The sequence below is a fragment of the Rhipicephalus microplus genome, chromosome 6, assembly GCF_043290135.1.
Source record: "Rhipicephalus microplus isolate Deutch F79 chromosome 6, USDA_Rmic, whole genome shotgun sequence".
Lineage (NCBI taxonomy): Eukaryota > Metazoa > Arthropoda > Arachnida > Ixodida > Ixodidae > Rhipicephalus > Rhipicephalus microplus.
Genome location: NC_134705.1, coordinates 136828098 through 136853413, shown reverse-complemented (window position 1 = coordinate 136853413; position 25316 = coordinate 136828098). Strand labels below are relative to the sequence as shown.

At 43.4% G+C, this 25316-nt stretch overlaps 1 protein-coding gene across 1 annotated transcript; it reads left to right on the top strand.

Annotated features, from left to right (window-relative positions):
* The first annotated feature begins 2415 nt into the window (after window positions 1-2415).
* On the top strand, window positions 2416-25047 carry LOC119167983 (uncharacterized). Its single transcript, XM_075866661.1, has 5 exons — window positions 2416-2656; window positions 11161-11294; window positions 11361-11446; window positions 20764-20868; window positions 24761-25047. Exons 1-5 carry the CDS (start codon window positions 2417-2419, stop codon window positions 24904-24906), a joined length of 711 nt encoding a protein of 236 aa, XP_075722776.1. The 5' UTR covers window position 2416; the 3' UTR covers window positions 24907-25047.
* Window positions 25048-25316: the final 269 nt, after the last annotated feature.

Below are 25316 nucleotides of genomic sequence, written 5' to 3'. Positions count from 1 at the left end.
TTACGCGAATGAAGTGAAGAAACAAAGAGAGAGACAACAGCACTGTTGTGTTTCAGTTCAGGCTTCATATAGTCCTTGTGTGCACCGTGCCGGCTCCATTTCTTCCTTAAGTATGAAGCAACTAGATCGGCAACAAACCCTGTTGATTCATGTCAACCTTTGGGGAAGCTTCAAGTAAACCTAACGCGTGCCATTTTGTGGCATAATTCACAGCTTCGCTGTTTTAAGATCAGCAGAACATGGCGAACATGCTGGTAAGAAATTGTGTGTTTCACTGTGATAGCTGTGCAACAAATAATAACTTCTTCCTTAAATGAATCATATTGAAGTGCGAAGCAGCAGCGTTGTGCACACACACAATAACACACTTCATCAAAAGCTATTCCCTCTTATATGCAGCAGAGACACAGCGGAAGATCGTTGTAAGGTCGCCGCATTGCACTACAGCACGTCTGGCTTCGCAGCACAATTCAAAGACCGCCTATCGAAAACCTGATGGGCTTTATTGAAAAATATTATACACACTTGGAATCCATGTGGTTTGTAGTGCTATACTGGAATTTAACCAGGATGCTCCGGTGGGTATCTGTTGCATATAACTGGGAATGAGTTTTTTGGTGTGAACGGTAGTAGTGAAACCTGAAATTTATTTAAAATGAGCAAGTGCACAGTCCTTGTCACAACATGCTCTGCGATGCCTACAAAGGGTGCTGTGTTCTCGCAGACATATAACGTTCTTCGACTTACCAGAAATTTAGGAGGAGCTGGAAAAAGCCTTGTTCCAATTTTCGGAGCGTTCGACTTGCGGGTCCATGGCATAGTTCTTTTCAGTTCTTTTCCGACACAGTGCTGCGCATCTTATGTTCGAACAGGCTTGCTTTCGAGTAATACATTTATAAACATTTCACTGTATAATTGATCGTTTACATCCAACAAGCTACCTGAGTAGTTAAAAATTAATTTGTTGTATATTTGTAAGAGTTTAATATTTATAATTTCACCAGGGTCACAAGGCTGACATTTCCTTAGGGGTAGGAAGGAGTTCAACCACACTCTACCTGTTGGCGCGTGCATAGCGCCCGTAGTGTGCCTGTATGTTTCAAACAAAATATTGTCAATCCTAAAGGAAATATTCGGAATTACAAAAACATATTTATTAAATTTTAATAACACGGATATGCGAAAAAAAGAGAGAAGCCATCCTATTACATGCCGAACTAAGATTCACCTTATCTCAACGATATACTGACCCCCCCCCCCCCATAGCTCCGTTCTGTATTCAAGTGAAAGGCGTGCGCATTAACCTTTTGACGGGCCAGTGGAACTCCATGGGATACATGCAACCGGCGACAAAAGTCGCAGACTCGCAGCGCAAAGCTACCTTGAAAACTATTGAGGTCTTGCCTGTAGCATTGAAGCCACGCACTGCACAAAAGCTGGCTGCTTTTAGAAAGGACTGCTAAACATGTGTAGTTACTTTCTTCAACCTGGGGCTAGCTGGACAGTTTCTCCAACATGAAGTAAACCTAATGCGGTCCGCCGCGAAGGCTCTATGTTTGCCCACACAACGCAGCTATTTGCGCTGTTTAACCAGTAAAATCAATTATGCCGATGAGATTGAGTTGAGCGGCAGCCAGCAAACTTTTGCCCTCGATGAAGCAACGCAATTCGATGCCACAATCCAATAACTTCAGCACAACGCCAACAGAAAGCGACACATGAACCCTGTTAGGCATGGCTATTTTTGTTTTTGTCTTTATTTTTAATTTCATGACAAAACATTGCATATGGTAGGCGCGGTGCCTCAAGTGGTTATAGCCACATTCAATAAAACAGCAATTCAACATAATTTTAGCTTTTTTGCCACAACGAAATCTTTAACGCAAGTTCATAATGCACCACACACGGTCATTTGCAGTGTTCATCCAACGGAACGTAACTTTTAGTCGAGTGAAAGATACTTATAACCTGTGTTATGTGGATTATAGGCTCGCGTCAGGTATTCTGACGTGTCAGAAGTTCTGAGGATACGTGCACTACGTGCCCTTTATAGCATGAGTCAATGGAAAACGCTTAACTTCATGAAGCAAAACGAAACGCAACGTTTCTCAAACAGTTCAGAAGTTGAGCTTGTATTCAATATATGTAGAAGGCAGGTGGAAGTGCACGGAAAACGTGGACGAAAACAAATACACTCACGCGCCCTTGTATGCATTCACAACGCACGTTTTACATGTTTTCTGTGTTATTTTATTGTTATGAAACCGTCACAGCGTAATTCCGATTGCGTGGGCATTGTTACAAGTATTCTTCTATAAAGTATCCTAGCACCATTTTTGTATTCATTGTTCTTAAATTCATGCATAAAAATCCAAGAAAGAGACTCGGCCACACATTGTCCAGGTGGTCTATCGTCATGATATACTGTTGTTATAGGGATAAATATAACATGAAGATATATGAACAGCGCTATGAGCGCGGAGAAATTTTACTGAAGAACTCGCGAAGCAAGCAACACGTTAAGTTTGATGTCTTAGACATGTTAAATCAATGCATTTTAGCTGTCTTGACTATTGTTGCCTTTACTGTATCGGTAAAATGCGCCGGATCTAGTTATTTTCCTGATTTTCCTAAGATGGTGCCTGATATCACAAAGGTGAGCTGTCATTTCTCATCAACGCGACGCGCCTTGATCTTCAGCAGGGAATTCTGTACTGATATCTTTATATAGAATACGTGAAGCAACCTGTGCCGAATTTAGCAGAGGCATTCACGTAGAATGTATGCTGATGCCTCTTTACGGCGTGTTAGGTTTTTTTACCGGGACTGCATGAACACTTTTGTCACCTATCTCTACCAAAACAAATACATCTACTCAAGTAAATGAGCTCGTATTCCTTAACTTAAGTGGTATGTAGAACAACATATGGTATGCTGTGAGCCCCCCTTTTATAACTGGGTGTTGACATGTGTGCCACCAGGCTCGCACGAATATAAGAACGATAAGAAATCTTTCTTTTCATGTTTGCAAAAATTTTTATGTAGTTTGAATAAATCGATATTACTACATGAAAAATGTATAAATTGGTATTTCATTATCGATGAGGCATACATTCGTTGTACAAAAAAATTCACAGCATATCCACGGGGTGAATGATGATGAATGGAAGAAGCTCCTGAGGGGAAATAATCAGTAAAACCGTGACTGTTCAGTGAACGTTCGCCCATGACATCATCAAGAAAGACGTGAGAAACACTGTGTCTGTATATGTACGGCAGGGTCCTCGCGCCATTGCCGTGACGCTTGGGCCTCTCGTTCTCGAACGCTGGGATCTTGGCGGCGGCGTCGCGCAGCTTCACAGAGCGCTTCTGCCTCGCGGTCTCGCACATTGGGATTCTGTCGGCGCATTCACTGGACATCAAATTCCTGAAGATGGCAATACGTAAACATGCGAAAATAACCATTTGCACATTTGCAGTGTCCTCCTGTCTTAACTCATATATAGTCATGTTGTATACTGATGTCAGCGTCACAGCCCCGCATATTATTCAGAGAAGGAAAGTTCACATATGGAAGCGTTATATATTAAGCCATGACTTATATAGTGGCTGTATGAAGCACGTCTGAGCCTGTCATTCTGTTCTCGACAAGTATGGGTCGTAGTCATTTTATAGATAACGTTTGTAGTAGCACCACGCTGTTATGTCAAAATTAACCTCTGTGTACCAACAGAAATACCTAAAGCGCATCTCGGTTGCAATGTTCCTAGATGTGAAAGGTGCATACGACAACGTAACGCACGATGCCATCGTAGATGCCTTGGCGAACATTGGAATCGGTGGAGAAATGTTTCGATGGATTCGGAGCTACCTACAGAGGAGATCCTTCTTCGTGTTTACTGCGGAAGGCCGTACCGTTGATCATTACACTGCTCGTGGCGTTCCACAAGACGGTGTTCTCAGGTCTACGCTATATAACCTCATGATCATTGGCCTTGTACAAAGTCTACCTCGATCAGTCAATCTATCTACATACGCTGATGATATATGTATCTGGGCTTCAGCAGTGACACAACCCCAGGTACGGACACGGCTACAAAAAGCAGCGAGAATAACGTCGACGTACCTCCATGCTCGAGGCCTCACAATTTCCACCGAGAAGTGCACCTTCGTCCCTTTTACTCGAAAGCCCATGATCTATTATCCTGTTTCTATCGACAACGTGAACCTTTCGTATACGAGACGTCGCCAATTCCTGGGCGTCATTATCGACAGAGATCTCTCGTGGAGTACTTACATCTCGCACTTGAAGAAGAGGCTTAGCTCTATCACACACGTGGTAAAACTTCTCGCTGGTAAAACGTGGGGCACATCAGTGTCATCTATGCTTCAGCTGTACAGAGCGCTCTCCTTGGGATATTTGCGGTATAGCACGCCCGTGCTTTCCAACGCCGGCAAAAATAACATCAGGTTCCTGCAAAGCATTCAAGGCCAAGTCCTCCACACATGCTTGGGGCTACCTCGGTGCGCTAATTCGTTAGCAACAATTGGTATTTTAAAAGACCATCCGATAACGACATATATAACTGTCGGCACACTCCGGACACATATCCGTCACATATCCAGAGTGCCTAACCACTACCTTGCTAGATTGCCCTAGAAAGACCAAAGGCAGCGTTTTCCAAAGTTATTGCGGCTAACCAGAACTCCATCTCGTGGAGATTCTCGCCCACAACCATACCACTACCTCCAGAGTGGTGCATAAAAACACACACTGCAGTGCCGGGGATATCTAAAAAGGCAAGCCTGTCATATTCAGCCCTCAAGCAGATCTCACTGTACCTTTTGCATTTGTCGTATGCTGACCGAATTCATGTTTACACGGACGGTTCGGTCTCGGGAAGTTCGACAGGTGCCTCTGTCATACCATCGCGATCAATCACCGTCAAACTTGAGACATCACACGTCACGACATCTACGGAATCCGAGCTTGCCACTTTTCGAGCCGCTGTGGAGATTGTTACGCAAGAATCCCCTAGTAGACGGGCCATATTCTGCGACTCCAAGGCAGTCCTTCAATGCGTGCGAAGTCTACGACGTGGAAACTACTACCAGATGTTGTATCGTATGAATGAAATTTGTCATCGCGCCGCTGATCAAGGACACGATATTGTTTTACAATGGTTGGCGGGCCACTGTGGCATCAGTGGTAACCACCTCGCCGACGACGCTGCCCGATGTGCCCACGATGGAGCGCCCACACTGTTAATACCCTTGTCAAGAGTAGACGCAACTAGAGAACTTCGTCACATCGCGCATAATGCCACACTTGCGCACTGGAATTCTGTACTTAACTCCAATCATCGCCTTAAGAACATTTAGTCATTACTCCAGAAACAACTGCCATTCAAGATTTCTTGACGTGACGCTACAATACTGTGCCAGCTGTGGACTGGGGTAGCGTTTACTAAGTCATTCAACCACCGCATTGGCACGGCAGATTCATCCATGTTGAAAACTGCAACTGTATAAAGACTATTGAACGTCTCTTCTGCCATGGTGCCCAATTTGATGAAGATCGCCGGACTCTCCAGTGTGCCTTGAATAGACTCGATGACCGGCCATATAATGAAGCAAAGATCTTAGGAGCCTGGTAGCGCAGCACATCAGCCCAGAAAGCCACACGAGACCTCCTGAGATACTTCACAGCAACTTCATTGAGGAACCGCCTGTGAAACTCGGCATTTTGTGTGTGATGTTGCATGCATGTGTCTACCCTTCTCTCTTTTTTTCCTCCCCTGTCGCCCTCCCCATGTGTAGGGTAGCAAGCTGGGCGCATAGACTAGTTTACCTCCTTACGTTTTCTACATTTCTTCTCTCTCCCTAGGAAATGTTCACTCATTATAATGAATCAAGAGCAGCTAATATAATCGTAATGAAACTGGGATCACAGAATAAACTTACCTAATAATTTGCTAAATAAAAAGAACAATGCATTGTAAATAGGTTACTTCGAACGTTACACGCTTTGAAAAGTGACGCGTCGAGTTTACAATACTTCTATTTAGTTTCGTTATACATCTAATTATATAAATAGTTGTTAGGGGAATGCGTGATTAGGCCATGAGTAAAGATAAATAAGATCATGCGTTTCGTCGCTCCTGAGTAACATTTGTGCTTTTTATGGCGCAGAGCTGCCGGATAGGGAGTTCGAGCTTGTCAGTGATGATGGCAGGTTGGCGCACTCTGTGTAGTTCCGAACACTTGCGCAACGAGCTCCACTTTGCGTTTGTCATTTGAATCTGGTAGTCAGCATTATCAGCCTGCTTACACCCAGAGCTGGCCGAAAGCCTCTCTCATAATCCGTCAACATACACGGTCTTGTGCTGACCGATGGCCCATAATACCCGCGTACTTGTACTCATTCGCGTACCTCCTTTTGTTTATTCTCCTTGCAAGTTTGCTTCCTATTGGGATGCACTCACTCGCTCTAACTGAGCACTTATATCTTGCCTTATCTTGGATAACCTTGTTTTGCGACTCGCAAGCGCCACCTGCTGTATTTCATCTGACCCAAGCTCGAACAGGATTACCTTTGACCGTATAGCAGCGGTCATAAACTTCATCACGATCAAGAAAACAAATCCGAATTGCCCTGATCGCGATTAAAAGTGCCCGGTTGACGCCGGTATTAGAGAACCATGAACAAGAAAAATGGCTATTTATTATTGCGAAGAATGTTTTTGTGTACTGCGAGCATTTTCGGCATCTATCTATCTATCTATCTATCTATCTATCTATCTATCTATCTATCTATCTATCTATCTATCTATCTATCTATCTATCTATCTATCTATCTATCTATCTATCTATCTATCTATCTATCTATCTATATTCTGTCTGTCTGTCTGTCTGTCTGTCTGTCCACCCGTCCGTCCGTCCATATGTCTGTCTGCCCAGCCGTCCATCCGTCCGCTTATGTCTGCGTGCTCTTATGATCACACCCTTAACATGGAATACACCTAAATTACTGTGGAAGCGTAACATGGCTTGACGAATATGACGCATTGGTCATAACATGAATGCTGTCACAATCTCTTCGCGTAGGTCATTAAGGAATTTCCAAGAAACAGTGGCACATAGACGGGGGTGGGTATCTGCGACTGGTATGCTTCTATGTGGCACAGGCGGCTATGTGGCACAAAAATGGCGTCAGTAAAAAGCTGACATCGCATTGGCCAGATGAATGAAAATAATAAATGTCAGTGTCACAGCAGAAATTGAACCCCAGCATCCTGCATGGCAACCAAGTAATCGATGACAGAGGAACGCAAGGTCATGAACATACTTTGCAAATAGACGCTAATGTTGTGAAATTTCAAATGTGGTCAAATCTGGCTATCAAATTTTATAAACATTACAGATATACTCCTATGATACAGCTGTCATGTTAAGTTAACGTGAACTGTAGTTAGATGTCATCCGCTAATGTTGATTTGTGTAGCAGTGGTGAGGCCTACCATGCTTGTGATCCCCAGCACAAACACCACCGTTTCTTATTGGATTACCGCTTCTAGTGTTGCTAATATTCATGTTGCTGTTGACATCGTTATGCAACTCTAAACAACTGCTAATATGAAACATACGTGGCTGTTTAACGTATGTCGGGGCGTGGAGTTGTACATATAATAAGCGCCACTTAAAGTCTTGCTTAATAAACGTTAAAACACATTGACCTTGAATTCGCATGCTTCAAATGACATCGGTGCTCAGGCTGCGTGGGATGTGCCGAATTTTTAAAGTTGCAAAAGTAAGTTGCATAAAAGAGCTTGGCACTGCCTACCATAATATGTCAAATCACCATCGTGCGCTCACTTTCTCCTGGTAGTCTCAGGCTTTTCCCGTTTAAGATTTAGGCATTGATCACGCGCATACAGAGTCTCTGCTTAAAACTTCGATATAATGAAGGTTCTTGTCTGGAATGATAAATGAAATTATTTGTATGACGTGACACGCCATATGTGACACGCTTTAAGGTCTGATCAACGTTATTCAACCAAGCAACCAGGCTTCACAAACGAATGCACGCAGCCACTTGTATTCATCTATGGCTCTGCAGCGCACACATGGAAACCAAACAGACCATCTAGTCATTTTGAGTCACAGAAAGGCAAGATTACAGTCATAAAAAACGTCCTCGCCCTACATTCAAACGTAAACATTCATGTTATCAGACGACACCAGGAGACATGGGCACTGCACGTGCTTTGAATGCAAAATCTTGAAATTTTCGTGGGGAATATTGCATCAACATTGTCAAAAAAATGTAGTTATTGGCTTTTCCACTGACTATTTAATAAATCTAGCAGGAAAGACTGTTAGCGTCAAGCAGCCACTCGCAGCAGAAAAGAGGGTGAAGAGCAGCTCACCGGTTCCGCATTGAACGTCACAAGAGAGTGAAAGCGATTCAAAGATCTCGGGGTGAATAAATGTCAGTAGCAACTCAGCCTTCGTCCGTATTCTCTAAACAACATTTCTTCATGTGTTTCCGCACTGCAGACTATATTAATGTATAAACGTGATAGCGTCAAAAAGTTCGTTTTCAAAAAATCCGGTGTTGGCAGAGTAGGAACCGAACTAGGGTTGTTTCGGTCCAAGTGCGGATAGAACCCCCGTCGTTTGCGTGGCCAGCGGATGTTGTACCACACGGCCACGCCTCTGCTTGTGAAAACAGTAAAAACACCTTCCTCTGCTAGGAAATGCAGCGAAAGTAGTTTCTATGCTTTCCAAACACACGCGTCTTGTGCACAAGCTTCACATTGCAACATGAAATATTGCACCAATTATGCGTGGTAGAAGCGTCCATTGCCAATAGGCGTCAGAATATTTGTTTATCCTAATGGCTCCGTGGTTAAAAGCCACTACCATACTAAAAAAGGCCCACACGCTACTGCGCCTATTTCCTTAAGGCAACGTAGTGGGTGCATAGCAAATTCGAAAAGGTTTAGTGCATTAAGTGTTGGAAGTACGCACTAGGAACACGATCCCCCTATTGCGTTCAACTTCTTGAAGCGAAGTTTTTCCTAGCGAACTTCGACGAGTTTGAGCGTATCTATCTATCTAACAGCTTACGTTTGGGTGTTCTCGTGGTCAACCCCTTAACTTGGCGTGAACCAAACTTTGCATGGAACGTAAGATGATTTGACAAATATGACGCGCTGGTGAAGAAATGAATAACGTCACAATCTCATCGCGTACGTCGTTAAACACTTCCCGCCAGGCATGCATATAAGTATTAAAATCCAGACGGGGACCTTCTACGGGTAGGTATGTGCCACTTGTACGCGGGTATCTGTCACAGGTGATTGGGACTTTGTGTCTACCCAGGAACGATGAGAACACACATGGGCAATGTAAACGCAGAAACATTAAGAGATATCCGACATCGCCAGCGTCAGCCAGACGATTTCGAAAAATAGATGTCATGGTCCCAGCTGGAATTGAACAAAAGCATTGCGCGTGGCAATGAAGCACTTTACCAAAGAGTAATGCGAGGTCTCGTTACTTCTTTTCAAATAGGCGCTAATGTTCGGGAAACGTCAAAAGTTGTTCTAGTGCTGCCGGCTCAATTTTATAAACATTACATTTGCACTTCTTTGACACAGCCGTCACGCCGGGTTAACATCAATTGTGGTTAGTTGTTATGCGCGGAAGTTGATTTATGTAGCAGCGTCCTGGGCCAGCATCCTCGAGAGCATCAGCGCTTCATATCAGTTTTTGGTGTAGCCTATACGAATTGTTTCAGTAGGCATCTTTGCGCAAGTGCAAACAACTGGTTTTATAAACATCTGCAAATCTTCAACGTATGTCACTGCGTGCAAAGCTTGTAAATGCATTTAGCATCATTTCATGACGTGTCGCTCAATAAAAAAATGCAACACGCTTCCGCATGCTTCACATAACGTCGATTGCCAAGTGCGTGGGATCCGCCGAATTGTTTTTATTGCCTGCTACGCAAGTTTTTTCCTGCTGTGGATTATGCGTAACTCAGTCACAGGACTACCTGCTTTAACTCTATAATCACAATAGCAATACTGATTTGGCACACCGTAAGTAAAATTTATAGCGTGTGTATACCAGAAATATGGTGCTACTTAATGAAACATTGTAACTGTGATGTGTCCTGTAATAAATTGGTAAAAGGGCAATTTTAACAAAGTGTTGAAGCTGCCTAATCTGCCAGTATGATGGCAAATGGTTGTGGTCTTGACTTCTGCATTCACATGAAAACAAAGATAGATAGATATGTGGAGTTTAACATCCCAAAACCACCATATGATTATAAGAGACACCAAGTAGATGGATGCGGAAATTCGGCCACCTAGGTTTCTTTAACGTGCACCCAAATCTGAGCACTTGGGTTCACAGCAGTCTTGCCTCCGTTGAACATGCAGCCGCTGCAGCCGGAATTTGATCCCGCGACCTGCGGGTCATCAGCCTAATACCTTAGCCCTTACACCACTGCAGTGGGGCTCACATTAGAACAAAACAGCAATAACGTTTGAAATAGCCTGTTGATGGGTTGGATGTTCATTGCTACAGTAAAGCTTTATTTGCATCGTTAACTTTCCCCACAACGCTATCATGGCAGGGATACCACTATGCTAACCACCATAGGTAGAAGAAGAATGTGAATCGGGAATGGTATAAACCATATTCTGTTTATTTATTGCATGTTTCGAATGATTTATAAGCGATCTCGCAGGGATGTATGACTGCAGTAGTATAACATCTTATTTGGGCCCGATGAAACAGAACGCGAATAAGAAAAGACCCTCAGGACAGCCCAGCTAATACGATTATATTTTATTAGTAAGCAAATAGTGTTCTTCTGCTTCCTTAGTAATATGGCGATGAAAACATATTTACTCACATTGAAACATAAAATACATGTGTACCCAGCAAGGTGAAAAGAGAAACTGCAAGTAAAAGGTGAAATGTGCACTTTTTTGAGAAGTCAAGACACAGATGGCAGAACACTGTTTCATGATCAATCCGGTTCTTTTAATTTTTTATGCTAAGTAACTATCGTACCTGCTCTTCGAATGATAACGCAGATAAATTATTATGATTTGAACATGAATGTTCTGTGTATTACAGTTCTACACTGAAAATGCGACAATATATACCTTGCGGACAACAAAACGGACTTTGACATGCAAAGTCGACGAGGTTGCTAATCAAACTGACAGTTCCGTTTTCTTCAAGAGAAGTTACTGCAAAGGGGAGAAATGGTAAGACATTGTCGTGTGCAATCAAGCACTCATCATGCTGCGCTGACACTATTAAAACACTCCTAGGGTTAACAAGACCTTGGAAGGAACTTTTATATCAGTGAGCGTTTTCGCTAGAGGTACCTTTGACGCAATGATCGTCCACCCTCCAGGTAAGATGTTTATTTCTCGTTATTGAGCCGTAAGCTTTCATATGGTATTTTTAAATGTCTGATATAAGCTTAGTGGCCTTCGCATGCATAGTTTTATTCGAATTAGTTAATGAAGGCTCTGTATTATCAAGAGTGTCAAACTTCGAATCTATTCTTAAAGAGTCCTTTGCAACACGTTTTAAAACGCCTATGAAAATCGAACTTCTTGAGTATAACTAAGCAAACGAACGATGATGTTTTTCTTTCTAGGAGGTTACGATGCTCCAAATGCATCCAGCTCACTTTAGTCGCTCCTATACTGTCTTTCTGCTATAAATACTTTCACGTTGTTAAACGTACATAGCGTGACATTTACGTAGAAGAATCAAATTAAAAGAAATAAATAGAAGAGCAGGAAACTTCACAGGACTTGCGAAAAAGTTTATATATTTATAATTAATTTGTTTATTTATTTATTTACCATAAAGGATGAGACAAGAAGGAACGGGTGTTCCACATCAACAAACTTATAGCCTGGAGAGGGGTTCCTGTACTTTACGCCTCTAAATAAAAATCGAATTGGATTAAGTTGCATTGTAGCAGGCAGTGTTTTGAGAAAGTATTTTTGATGAGGCAGAAGTGGTGCCAAGACTGAAAGCGGGGCTATCAAAAAGCCTGCTTACATTTCACTGCCCTTCTCGTAAAGCTGCGTAAAACTGGCTGCAGTGACCTGACGCCATTGTTCTGGCATGAGAAATGCAGTTCTACTTTTGATTGATACTCCTACTTCTTTTTTTGACCCAAGTGCTCAGGCTTTATGTTTACCTCAAAAGAAACTTTTATGTGGCATTTCATGTGAGGTGCCCCGCCGCGGTGGTCTAGTGGCTAAGGTATTTGGCTGCTGACCCGCAGGTCGCGGGTTCGATTCCCGGCTGCGGCGGCTGCATTTCCGATGGAGGCGGAAATGTTGTAGGCCCGTGTACTCAGATTTGGGTGCACGTTAACGAACCCCAGGTGGTCAAAATTTCCGGAGTCCTTCACTACGGCGTCTCTCATAATTGAGTGGTGGTCTTAGGACGTTAAACCCCACAAATCAATCAATCAATCAATCAATCAATCAATCAATTTCATGCGAGGTCACAATATTTTCAACCATAATGGTAGAAAAACAGGTGAGAATGAGAGGCGAAGGTGGCGAAAAGAGGAGGGGGTGTGGAAAACCACCAGCTCTAGCGTTTTTTTCTAGTCTTTGAATCACTGTTACTTAGCAGCTTCGCATTTCTTGACATATTATTCGTGAATTTGCGGAGAAAAAATGTTTCAACTAACCCGCAGTCGATATGCAGCACAATAAGACTATTGTGGTCACTAGTCTGAGGTGGTCACGTTTGATCACACAGAGTTTTATTATTCTGAGTATATTTTCTCACCACAATCATTTCCCGAACCACAGGTATGTTATGCTATTTGCGATGTTTTGTGATTGATACTCAAAATAGCTCCCACATCAAAGTGAAACGTAACACCCTCAAGACATCATAATACGAGTTTTCTGCTGCTAAGTTACTGTGATCAAGATGTTTTGCTTTATTTTATGCGCGCGCGATGCTCTGAATTCTCGAAATTGTCGTAGGGCGTCTTCAGCAAGCACAAATCGTGTTTTCAACTATGTGTTTTTTACAGAACCTGACTTCACAGTGGTTCCCCTAGCAATAGAACCTTCCTTTCAGAAAAAGTTCATCAATATTGAGAATGAGGACCAGGGCAATGTTTTCGCTGTTACCTCGACTCACTTCACACTAAAAAACAACTACAAAGTCAGCCAAGAGGATCCTTCTCAAGGCAGCCATTTCTGCTTAAGATTACTTGCTAAATGAGTTCTTATCACAATAGTTTTTGTATTCGCAACATTATTTTTCTGCCAAGAAATAAACTCAGTTATTTTCCTACGTACGCTTCTATAAATTGACACCCATGCGCAACGCTCCCAATCATAAGAAAACTAAATTGAAATATTTTTAATATTAGCCTGAGAGCAATAAAGACAATCACCTAAATAGAGACCAAATCTCATATTTCTGTTTAAAAAAGAAAAGGCTTTTTTTCTCTTCGGGGTCTTCTCAACGCTGCCATTTGTTTGACTTTCCGGTTCTTTTAGTATTCTCACGTTTTACGTACTTGTCGTCTTCGGCTCACCACCATCGCTTCGCAGCAGTTTGGTGGGCTAACGGAACTGTTGTCTTCCGTTTTCAATTTTAGTGAAGCAGTGGTGAGTAGCGGAGCTAAGCCCCTTCCTATTTCACTTCCTTCTTAAAATCATACCTTTCGGCAATCTACTCTGAAGAAACGGTTTGTTTAGGCTTTGCTGTTAAAACACAGGAGATGATATACAAAGAAGGTTATGTCAAACTATTAGGAATGAAGTGGTGAATGAGCTAAATGTATTTAGCGTTTGAATAAATGAGTTCCCGGTGTGCTTTTATAACTGTAAATATGACCGACCAACACATTTGATAGAAGGCTTTATGATATAGCGACAAGCTCGGCGGAAGGTAATTCAAACTCAGTGTAATATTTATGGACCGTCCAACTGTCAGCTGGAATTCTCTGTATATACGTAAACCGTGACAGAGACAGAATTTTCTCAGTTAAAAGTGGCGTTGACAATATTGCTACTGTATAAAGGCAGAACTTTTATGGTTCAAATACCTCATTCTTTTATTTAGCTGAATTTTCATTTAGTAATAGACAATATTTAAAAACGAACGATATGCTAAAGTTCATGCCCAATAAGTTATAACCAAAGTATTAGGAGTGAAGCTCTTAAAGCCGTGGGTCTGTCCATAAAAGTCTCCTTGCGACTGGTTCGTAACCCTTAGTTGTATGACTCACTCAGCAGGTGGCGGTAGTGTGATTGATCGACAGACGAACGGACCAATAGACAGACAGACAAACAGACAAATGGACTAACAGACAGACAGACAAGCACACACAGGCAGTGAGATAGGCAGACAGACAGATATATAGACGCATAGACAGACGGGTGCACAAACGCATGAATGAACTGGCGTACGCACGAATGCACGAACAGATGAATGCATGGACGGATGCAAGGATGGATGGGCCTCATTGCCAATGACTGCATCGTGCAACACATGCTTTCCAAATACGCGATAACTGATGTTTCCATGTGCAACCTACCCCAATCCGATGGACATGCACAGTTTTAGTGCCTCTCTCGCTTCATTTCATGGACGATAAAGCCGTATAACGAGAGGACCTCACAATCCAGATCAAACGAGGAAACAAATTAACAACCGAACAAGAACAAAATAAAACTGATTTGTTTAGTATACACAGAGTCTTACATCTTTCTAATGATTTAATGGGCTAACGTTTCATGGAAACGTTGTGGTTTAACCAGGACTTACTCTTCTCAAATTTCGTCTACTTATCATTCATTCTGTGAATAAGGTGTGATTTTGCCGCGCCTTAGCGATATTGTTACTGCAATGAAGTGAGAGAAGACGAAGGTGAGAAACAGCTGAAAGATGCGCGAGTGTGTCAATCAGCCGTCGAGACTCTTGTCTGTGCTTTTTCTTGTAAATATATTTTGTACATATGCCACCAACCTTGTAACATATTGGTGAGAGGTGCTGAGTACATCAGGCAACAGAGCTCCACAGCGGACGTCGCATCACTTTCCCAGCCATAGCTGACTTTGAGTTCTCCGCGTCAACGTCAGCGTCTCCGTCCAACACGGCATCGCCACTTTACGTTTTCACGCTATTTAAAGATCCCGGTACATTCTGCGGGACTGATGACATCGACGTTTACGGTTGGTTGGTCATGTTCGAACGCGTGAGTGGGCCGAACAGATGGGATCCCACACTTCAGTCGTCTAACGTTTTGTTATACTTTAGATGCACATTAGAGGTGTGGTATGAAAACAACGAACTCACAAGCTGGGGCCAATGCAAAGAAAAGATGCGAGAGGTATTTGGCAAGCCTGCCAGCCGTAAGATCACCGCGAAAAAGGAATGGGCCTGCCGTGCCGAGTCTCCAACGGAACCATACCACTCATACATTCAAGACGTGCTGGCCCTCTGAGGATGGCCGACAGTGACATGACGGAAGGCGACAATGTCGGGCATGTGCTGAAAGAAATCGGTGATGATTCATTCAAGCTTTTAACGTGCAAGGGCTGTTCCACCGTGGGCGCGATCATGTATGAGTGTCATCAGTTCGAACAAGTGAAAAGTCACCACATCCTACAACCAATCGCAAGACTTTCAAACACCGGTGCAACGTCGACTTGCGAAGACCAATCCGCACCACGACGTTTATCACCACCGGAATACCTGACACGCACCGTTCGTCGAAAACAGGACACAACGGCGCCCTCAGTGTTCTATTCGCGCAGCACTGATGCGACTTTTTATTCAAGCCATCGTGCGCCAGGAGCTTGAAAACATCGGAGTGCATTTCGTGTGTCCCGTCACCGCACGCAGTGTCAACGAACGCCCTTTTGCGATGGTCATCTCTACGCGACGCTCTCCTCCACGCACTCGCAACCAAGCTGAGTGGTGAACTACGAATGACCTCCCCATATGTTTCAAGTGCTACCGCGTTGGGCGTATTTCTCGTTACTGCCGCAACACATGCATGGTCCCCGGCATTCCATGTGACGACCAATATGACCCGTGTCGATAATACTGCGCATAACTTTTCACCTGTCTATGTGTCCAATGCCGCTGACTATTCTCGGAACACTTGGACAGCCGCACGCCTGCACCATGTGGGCACAAGTCTTGTTCGCCGCAAACACGTCAACCATGATCCCGTTCCCCACAGCCATGGCGCTTCTCGTCCCCTGTGGCTTCCGGCCACACTGTCTCAGAAAACTGAGAAATGCGGTCACTGAAGTTGGTGCTTCATTAACGACTTCTGCAGAAAATCCTCTCTCTCTCTTCCCACCAGATGAAGTATAACAGCCATTGAACTGGACAGCGTACCTGTACAACCACTTGTCGACACCGGTGCAAGCATTTCGGTCATGAGTTCAAGCCTACGCACACGTTTAAAGATAGTTCTGACAAAATACAGCAGTTGACCAATTGCTTCGTGTGGCTGATGGCGACACGCCGTTGGTTGTCAGTTTGTGCACAGACCACACTACTGCTGTCATTTTAGCCGAGATCAACCACTGCCCCTATGATGTTATCCTAGGCCAGGCCTTCTTGTTGAGTCATTCCGCTCTTATCGATTGTGCTACCAGCGTCCTTCAGCTAAAGCTGCTTCAGTGAGCCGCTGAAGCCCACACTGCCCCACCACGCCTGTGCTCTCTTCAGGATGTGCGGCTGTCACGTCTGGCAGCCGCCTATGTCGTTTTGACCGCACAGCCACAGGTTTTCCATGACCATTATGTCCTTCTTCCACTCACTGACGTCCTTTTGAGCTGCAAAATGGTCATTCCCTATACCCTTGTGATGGTTCCTGACAACTGTACCTCGCTCCCACTTCAAAATTTCAGCTTGTGTCCTCAACTGGTTCCTCGTGGCATGTTTTTGGCCACTATATCTATTGCCGACGAATTCGAAGTAGTGGCTCTCACCTACGAGATCGATTTAGTTCAGTCTCATGTAGCTAACACCATTTGTTCTCTGCCGGATCGTTTATCAAAGATGATTGCACCCGACCTCAACCGTATACGCAAGCCAACGGCATCCGTCGCCTTCTCGCGTAATATGCCGACATTTTTTTTAATCGACGACACCTCTAGGACAAGTACCCGCCGTTAAGCACCGTATAAACACTGGTGACGCCACTCTTAATCACCGACGCCCCTATCGTGTCTCCCACACTGAGCGCAGAGTTATCCAAGCGGAAGTTGACAAAGTGCTCAGCAAAGGTGTCATAGAACCATGAAATAGTTCTTGCACCTGCCCTTGCGTCCTTGTGACGAAAAAAGACGGTACCTGGTGCCTTTGCTTTGATTATCGCCAACTCAACAAGGTTGCGCGAAGAGACGTATACCTGCTACCGCGCATCGATGACGCGTTAGTCTGCCTGCATGGAGCTACATACTTTTCGTCTATACATTTTCCGTATGGCTACTGACAGATTTCTGACGATGAAATGGACTGCGAGAAGGCGGTCTTCATTACACTTGATAAATTATACCAGTTTAAGGTCATGCCTTTTGAACTATGTACCACCCTTGCGACATTCGAACGAATGATGGACCCTCTCCAGTGCGGTTATAAGGGGTGTACTTGTCTCTGCTACCTAGGTAATGTGATAGTCTATTCATCTACTTTTGACAGCCACCTGTCCCATCTCGCTGCAATTCTCGCAGTCTTCATACAGCTGGGCTAGAGTTGAATTTCAAGAAATGTTCATTCCGCCAACGTCATATTACCATTCTCGGCCATGATTCTTCTGTTGCTTCATACTCAAAACTTTGCGGCTTGCAGAGCTCTACTTATAACAATTGACAGTTCAGGGTAGGCTATTGAGCACAATCTATCTTCTACCTACTATCTAAAAACTAATGGCCGAACTGAACGTCTCAACTGCAAGCTCACAGAGACATTTTCGATGTATATACATCTCCAAAGATCATCGCGACTGGGACACCACGTTGACCTATGTGACTTCCTCATATCATTCTTCTCAACATGACACGGCGGAATTTTCACCTTTTTATCTTTTGTATGATCGCAACCCCATATTGCCATTTGAAACCACCTTGCCTCTCGTGTCATCTCCTTTCGTGTACGCTCGCGAAGTCATTGATCGGGCTCACATGGCTCCTCAAGTTGCCCAATCTTGTCTCTTCGGGTGACAGGATATCCAGAAAGCCCGCTACGACAACCGATATCGTAATATAACGTTTGCTCCAGGTAATCGCGTGCTCGTCTGGTCACCGTGCCGCCGTATAGGTCTCTGGAAAACTCTAGTCCCGCTTTGCAGGACCCTATCTAGCCTTACGTCAAGTTAGCGACGTGAACAGCGAGCTAGCGCCATTGCACTCTGATACGTGACCAAGATTGTCACCTGCTGACATTGAAAATGTTTCGCGCATGAAGCCCTTCCTCTCCCGCACTTCTGAAGGCTCAGTTTGAGGGGGCGCTCCGACGCCCGGGGGTCTTGTTACGATAACAAAGTGAAGGAAGACGAAGGGCAGAAAAAGCTGACAGGTGCGGCATTGTGTCGATCAGCCATCATGATTCTTGCCTGGGCTTTTACTCTTAAACATATCTCGTACATATGCCACCATCCTCGTTACAATAGTATTATTTACGTAGCAGCTGTTCTTGAAATATTTATGGCATAAGTTACAGACTACCTGCAATATAATCTAACAAACACTTTGTGTGCGCCAAGGACACTCAGGTTCGCTGGTGCTGGCGTGTGAAGCGCTGCCAACGTAGGATCATAGGATGATCCTGCAATACGAGTGGGCTGTCACCAATCACGCAATTTCCTTTAGGTCTACAGCCATAAAAATGCCGGTCCTGTATTCTTATTGCTATTCTCGTAATTTATATTTTGACTGCTTTTTTCTTATCATTTCTGCGAAGAGAGAAGCATAGAACACGGTAGACACCTTTCATGAATACTCGCAAGATAGGCGTCCTTGTGAACTTCACGCAATAGCACCATTCATTGTGAAGTTTTCAAAATATGTAACAGAATGCCTGCTTAGACATGACGGCAGTTTGTTTGCGAGTCTTCATTCGCAAGGCTAACGGAAGTGCTGAGCGGGGCCATCTTCTTGTTTCTATTTATTTCGCGCTTTCATTTCTGCTCTGTCCTTTGCTTTATTCACATCTTGATTTTTCTGTTTTTTCTGTCTGTTTTTTTCTATTACTTTCCTCCTCCGTTTTTTTTCAATTTCTTCCTCATTATATCTTACTTTTTCTTTCCTCCTTTTTGTTTCTTTCTCTCAATTACTTGCTTTGTTTTTTCTTTTGTATGTCACACTTTGTTTCTCTTCCTGTGTTTTCTTTCTCTATGTCTTTCTCTTTTTTAATCTGTATTTTTTTCTCATATTTCAGTTCAACCTACAATCTTTTGCGGTTTATATTATGATTTTCTTGTCTTTTTCGCAAGTTTTCGTGAGCGTTTTCCAACACAGCAATGATTGCCAAGTTAACACGGTGGTAAAGTAATACATTTACTCAGGAGTAGTGATACCGCGGAACTGTATGACTTCAGTGGTACCGTAGAAATTTACGAGTGCAGTAGCTATATTAACAACTATGAGACGGAGTATATTCAGCAGCCGTTCTCAAATCATAAATGATCGATAGCTCAAGAGCATGGTATACAAAAGCTGCATCATAGTGCTACTAGCCTGCGGAGCAGCAACCCGTGCCCTAAACTTAGGACAACGTCACGGTCAGTTGATTAGAAAACGTGTAAGTTACAGGGGCAATGAGTGGTCATTGACTAAAGGGTTTAAAAAAGAGTTTGGTCAAAATCATGAAGATATGGGCATAGGCAAGCTAACGCAGCACGTAGGAAAAAAAACACTGGTCAATAATGATACCAGACTATTTCATGACAAAGCAGACGGGTGAGGGCGAGACAGAACCTTAGATGAGCAGAAGAGTAAGGGTTTCGCAGGTATAAAGCAGAGGATATGGACTGTTCGACAGAACAAGTTCGAGCCCTTTGTCCTCCCTTGCGCGAAGTCAGGCTAATAATGATGCCCCAAATGTTTCGTTGATTCAAACGTTAATGTAGCTGCCTAATTATTCCTTGTACGAGGAGACTAAACATAACGGGAGACGCAACAAGTTTGTCGGATATCCAGTTAACAGAGGCAGTGAATACAAAACTCTCAATAAGCAATTATACTGCCCAGTTCCATGTTTTATAACCCTCATTTGATTACTGAATAATTCGTAGATTCAGTTATTCTAAAATACGCGTTCAACACTGGGTTGGCTTAAAATGTGGTACCATGCTAGATGTTTTACCGTGTATACTGGTCATGTATCTAAAATCGTGTTGTTTTTTTTGCAACAAAAGTGCGGTATATTTTAGATATTTTAGGAGATGACAATATGTCTGGGCTACTCTGTTTTGACGCCGTATGCTCCAACACTAGTAGCTGCAGTATCACTACATAACATTATATTTTTTGTTCAAGCCAACTGAACAACTAGCCACAAAGTACCGAGTAGCCAAGATGATTTTCTGCTGCTACCGGTGCATGGAAATAGCGAAACTCACGCAAAAGTAGCAAACAGCGCAGTATGTTCCCGATACAGTGTATATTTCAGAGGGATATATTTTCCAGAGGGAAGATGTTTTCTTTCCTTCAGGCATCATGGGCAAACGCATCGAGCAGTTACTCTACGCCGACCCAGGATTTCACTGTGGAGTCTTTAAAATATTCCTCAACCTTATATCAACATACAGTCACCCTCGTAAGTAACCTTCCTTGTTGCAAAGTTTATGGCTGGTCATAGGCACTATTTGAATGAATGTCATGCGAATCAGCAAGCGAGCAGCAGCGAAAGCCACAGTTGTTTTATTTTGAGTGAAGCGTTGCCAGGTGCGGCGACTCTTTTACGTACCTTGATTAGCTATGCACATATAGTGCGCATATGGTGGGCTAAATCAAACGCAACGCACTGATACCGAAAATGGGACTATAGTGCGACGTCAGATAAGAGCACCCCTTTCCTTCACAGGAAAGGAACACCTCTTTTCTGTTGACTACTTCTTACAAGTTTGTACATGGCCCTACACTTAATTATTGTCCGAACACTGCCTCGGTGTGTAATGCTTAGCAGGTGTGGCAAAGGAAGGAGCATATATTGCTAATATCAACAAAACATACCTGATACTTTATTCCAGAGTGAAATGAAACAAATCGATCGCAGATTTCATCATTTCTTTATTGCTGTCAGCGCAATGGGCGTGTAGCAAGAGAAAGTCCAGATCGAAGTGGGAAATCACCTATGTATGGATAATGTAATGTTGTTTTGTAAGCACAGCTACCTGGGGTAGCCGACACAAAATATTTTAATGCGTAAGAAATAAATGTGAGGAAGAATAAACATATCATGTATCGAAGTAGCGTAAAACACGCCAAATAAAGGACAGTTATAGCCAACCCTATAGTTTTTAAAGCACTTTTATGTGGGATTATGTTTCGCGGCGCAAGCGTGTGGCTTTCCTACACCCCGTAGCTTTGGTAGTGCTGGACCAAAGTGGTGAAACAGACCATAGCAGCAGAAGCCGACAACGCCGCGTACGCTGGACACTTTGACTGCTACGCCATCGCCACCAACTCAAGTGAAAAACGAAGCGTCGATTACGAGGCGAAGCTAAATACCAACAACCTCTGCCTTCTGACACACGTTGCAGACGGCCTTCACGATTAATAAGTAGCTTTATTTCCAGTGCGCGAGCTTCACAAGCGAGCTTGGCATATGGCGGTTTGTCAATGCTGCATTCGCGAGTAAGTGTTACATTGCGGAAGGAATTGGTATGTGTGTAGATTTCTGGTCGCTAGCATATGTGCATGCACAAATTTTGGTGCTCAAATGAATAAATAAATACTCGTAATAGTCATAACAACACTGCGCATAGAAACCATTGTTTTTCCATCATTTTTGTGCAGCATATGTACACATTAGCCGACATTAACGGCACGTCAGTCTAGCACGAGGGTTACTCACAATATAAACTTTGGCTGAATCTTTGCCTGCATCCTGTCGATTGCTCGCGGTCGCGGTAAAACACTGCAAGTGTGGTGAATAGTCACGGCACTTCGCACGATGAGTTCAATTAAAAAGTCCGAGGTTTGGCAGAAGGCGAAATCAATGAATGCGATGACAACAAATCGGGATGTTATGCGATTTAAGACTAGGAGATTTATGAACGATACGAAATATAGATAACGTGGTCCATTGTGCCTGAATTGACAGTAATGCAGTAACCACAGTATTTAAACAGGCAGTGTTGTGAATTGTGTGACGTCCGATAGGAGGCGAAGTTCAAGTTTGGCTGCAAAAAACGTCACAAGCCACTGGTTTTTACGTCGAAGTGCAGTAACGTGTAAGTCTCCGGTTACTATCACTGGTACACTCTGGAGGCACACAACATAAAAGTTGTGCAGCAAGAAGTTTATGACGTCAGTGCTCAAGGTTCTTAGTGACACGTGCACTGTTGCGATGACGGAGCCATGCGATGTTTTAATGGTGCAAGGGTCACCAAAACTAAACTGGAGCAGTGATTTGAGTTTTTCTGTCAAAAGTGACAATGGCGGTGATCGTTTGAATAGGCACTGAATTCACAGGGACAACAAAACGAGCGACTTCCCGAACAGTCCTGGGCTCTATGCGAGTAATTTTTTCCTGTTACTTAAGTGATATTTTGGAACCAGAGATATTTTGGAATGCCATTTTCATCCGACTGTATGGGCTTGAGAGAACCCACCCGTCCATGAAGAAGCCATCGGACACGTCAATCTTTAGGGAAAGCATGAATGGCGTGTGTAAGTGAAGTACATGCGGGCTACGCTCAAGAATGTTCTTTTCCAGTTTATTGACAGTACGCCAGTTGCCAGTGATGTATAGGCATAGCTCGCTGTTAGTGCAATGGACGGTATGACAAATCACGCTGGGAAACTTGCATGTAAGGATATACCAAGCATTCTCTTCCCACCTCCGTTGTACCACTGACTGTACTCCGATCTTCCAGGTCACGAAGTGTACAAGCGAGGGCGCACACTGTACATTCCGCAAACTTCAAAATGTTCTTCTATAAACTGCACTCTGAAACATTGGCAGTAAACATACTGTTAAAAAAGATATTTTCATTCATTCTGCTAACTGCCGTCTGTGTAATGTGCCAGAAACAATTGAACATTGCTTTGTTAGCTGCAAAGATGTCATTCTGTTTTAAGATGTCCTTCAGCGAGCACTGAAAGAGCATTTATTCATAAATTCTCACGCCATACGTTACCGTGTACCAGCATCACTTGATGAAGTGCCATATATGTTTTTCCTTATGGGTATGCACAGCTTCTGGATGGCACGAACGCATGGCCGCAATGCAGAACCCACCACCTCTAAGAGCACACTGTTCATTAAAATTAATATCACCTCAAAGACATTCACGACGACCTAGACTTTAGACCGTACTGGTACTCTATCTTGGAGAGATGTTTGGCCTCATCTCTTTCTTATTTGTAAAACGCGATGTAAGAACTCCCGATGTGAAGAACTGATGCTGTGTTAGCCGTCAAGTGTTCATCGGTAATGCTTCAGTGCTTATTGTCGCCATGTGATTGTACTTTTGTTTGCTTGATTTTGTCTTCATTACGCAAACACTATTAAGTACCACACACAAAAAAACAGCGTGGCAGAGTTGGTAACTGCATCCCGCTGAGCAGCGAAGCGTCGCCGGCTCGAATTTCCGGTGGGTGCCTTGAAATTTTCTTATTCATTTTTTGTACCTTTTATATATACTTAGAAGATTATGGATATCTGGAACGTGACGGCGACAGTGACTCGGCGAGTTCATTTCTTACTCTTAGAGGCGGTGCCGCCACCAACTCCGAGCTAATTTTTTACCCGAGTACTGTAGTGAGAAACAGAAATTAGTTCTCTACTTCTACCTCTCGTCATCATCTGCCTCGCACTCACGTACTCCAGCCATGACGCCGTTTTAGGGCAAGGGGTCGCCATATTCGATCAATACAACAGTTTAATGAAATATTTTGTATAAATCAAAGACTGGCATTGATGACAAGCATTCGCTTTCACGGCCTACTAGTATTCGATTCAGCGTTTCTTTTTTACGATCCTTAGAAGTATGGCGAAATTATTGTGATACTTTTGTTGGTAATATAACCATGATTACCTCGCTTTTATTACTCACACGCGTATGTGCGTCCATGCTGGTGAAATAGAGATGGCATTACGGCCGGACGTATATAGGCTGCGTGCATTCCCATCATCCGGCTCTTGTTGGGTCGACTAATTACACACAATAATTTGTCACAGTGCGTTACTAGCATAGCTGGGTGCGCCGATGACATGATGACGCCCAGGGGAACCACAAGCGTAAGAAACGTTTACACTGACATATTTAGTTTAAGGATGCTCAAACATAGTTACCGATGCTGCCGGGTTTTACCAGCTTGTACTGCTCGTACACGTATGCGCACCCACCCCCCTGAACACGCACACAAAAAAAGACGTGAACTATGTAAGCTCTAATAGAGTATATTTCTTGGAATATTCGTAAGTTTTACGAGTGTCCGTGAAGTTGCATAAAAGGTCTGAATTTTTATTTCTTTTGCAGGTGCGATCTACGAGTTGCGCGTGCGCGATTCATACGATACGCCGTTCAATGCAAAATGTATTTCGTTATTCAGGAAGAAAGCTGAAAACAACTATGTAGACGCGTATGCATCCACCTGCACCACAAGTAATGTTGTCTGCAAATGAGAGACAGAGGTCCTGTCGGTAATGGCGACCACATCTGAAATGATGAATCGGACTTTCTTGAAATACAAAAACTTTAACATAAGTGCACTTGCAGCTATCGCATGGTATTTGCTTTGAATAAAATAGTTCGCGAAATCTGTAGATTGTCGTTTCTCAGCAATTGTAAGATAAAACAATTTAGCATGACACAAGTACGAGCGGTACAACCATCTAATATTTATCCTGAAATTGCGATTTTTGTATGGCCAGGCCAACAAATTCATTAGGCATCCTTTATCCGCACGGGGGCGCCACATATAAATATGACTCTGTAGTTCCTTAGGACACTAATAAAGCTTGTTGACTGAGTGAGTGAATAGTAACGGTGCGCAGCAGACAAATAAATGGCTAAATGCGCATGTGCCCGATGA

Excerpts from the sequence above, each read along its gene's own strand:
- LOC119167983 (XM_075866661.1), top strand. The coding sequence starts at position 2,417 with ATGATATACTGTTGTTATAGGGATAAATATAACATGAAGATATATGAA. Across the intron at positions 2,657-11,160 it reads TGGTGCCTGATATCACAAAG|TTCTACACTGAAAATGCGAC; the intron begins GTGAGCTGTCAT and ends TGTGTATTACAG. Across the intron at positions 11,295-11,360 it reads TACTGCAAAGGGGAGAAATG|GGTTAACAAGACCTTGGAAG; the intron begins GTAAGACATTGT and ends AAACACTCCTAG.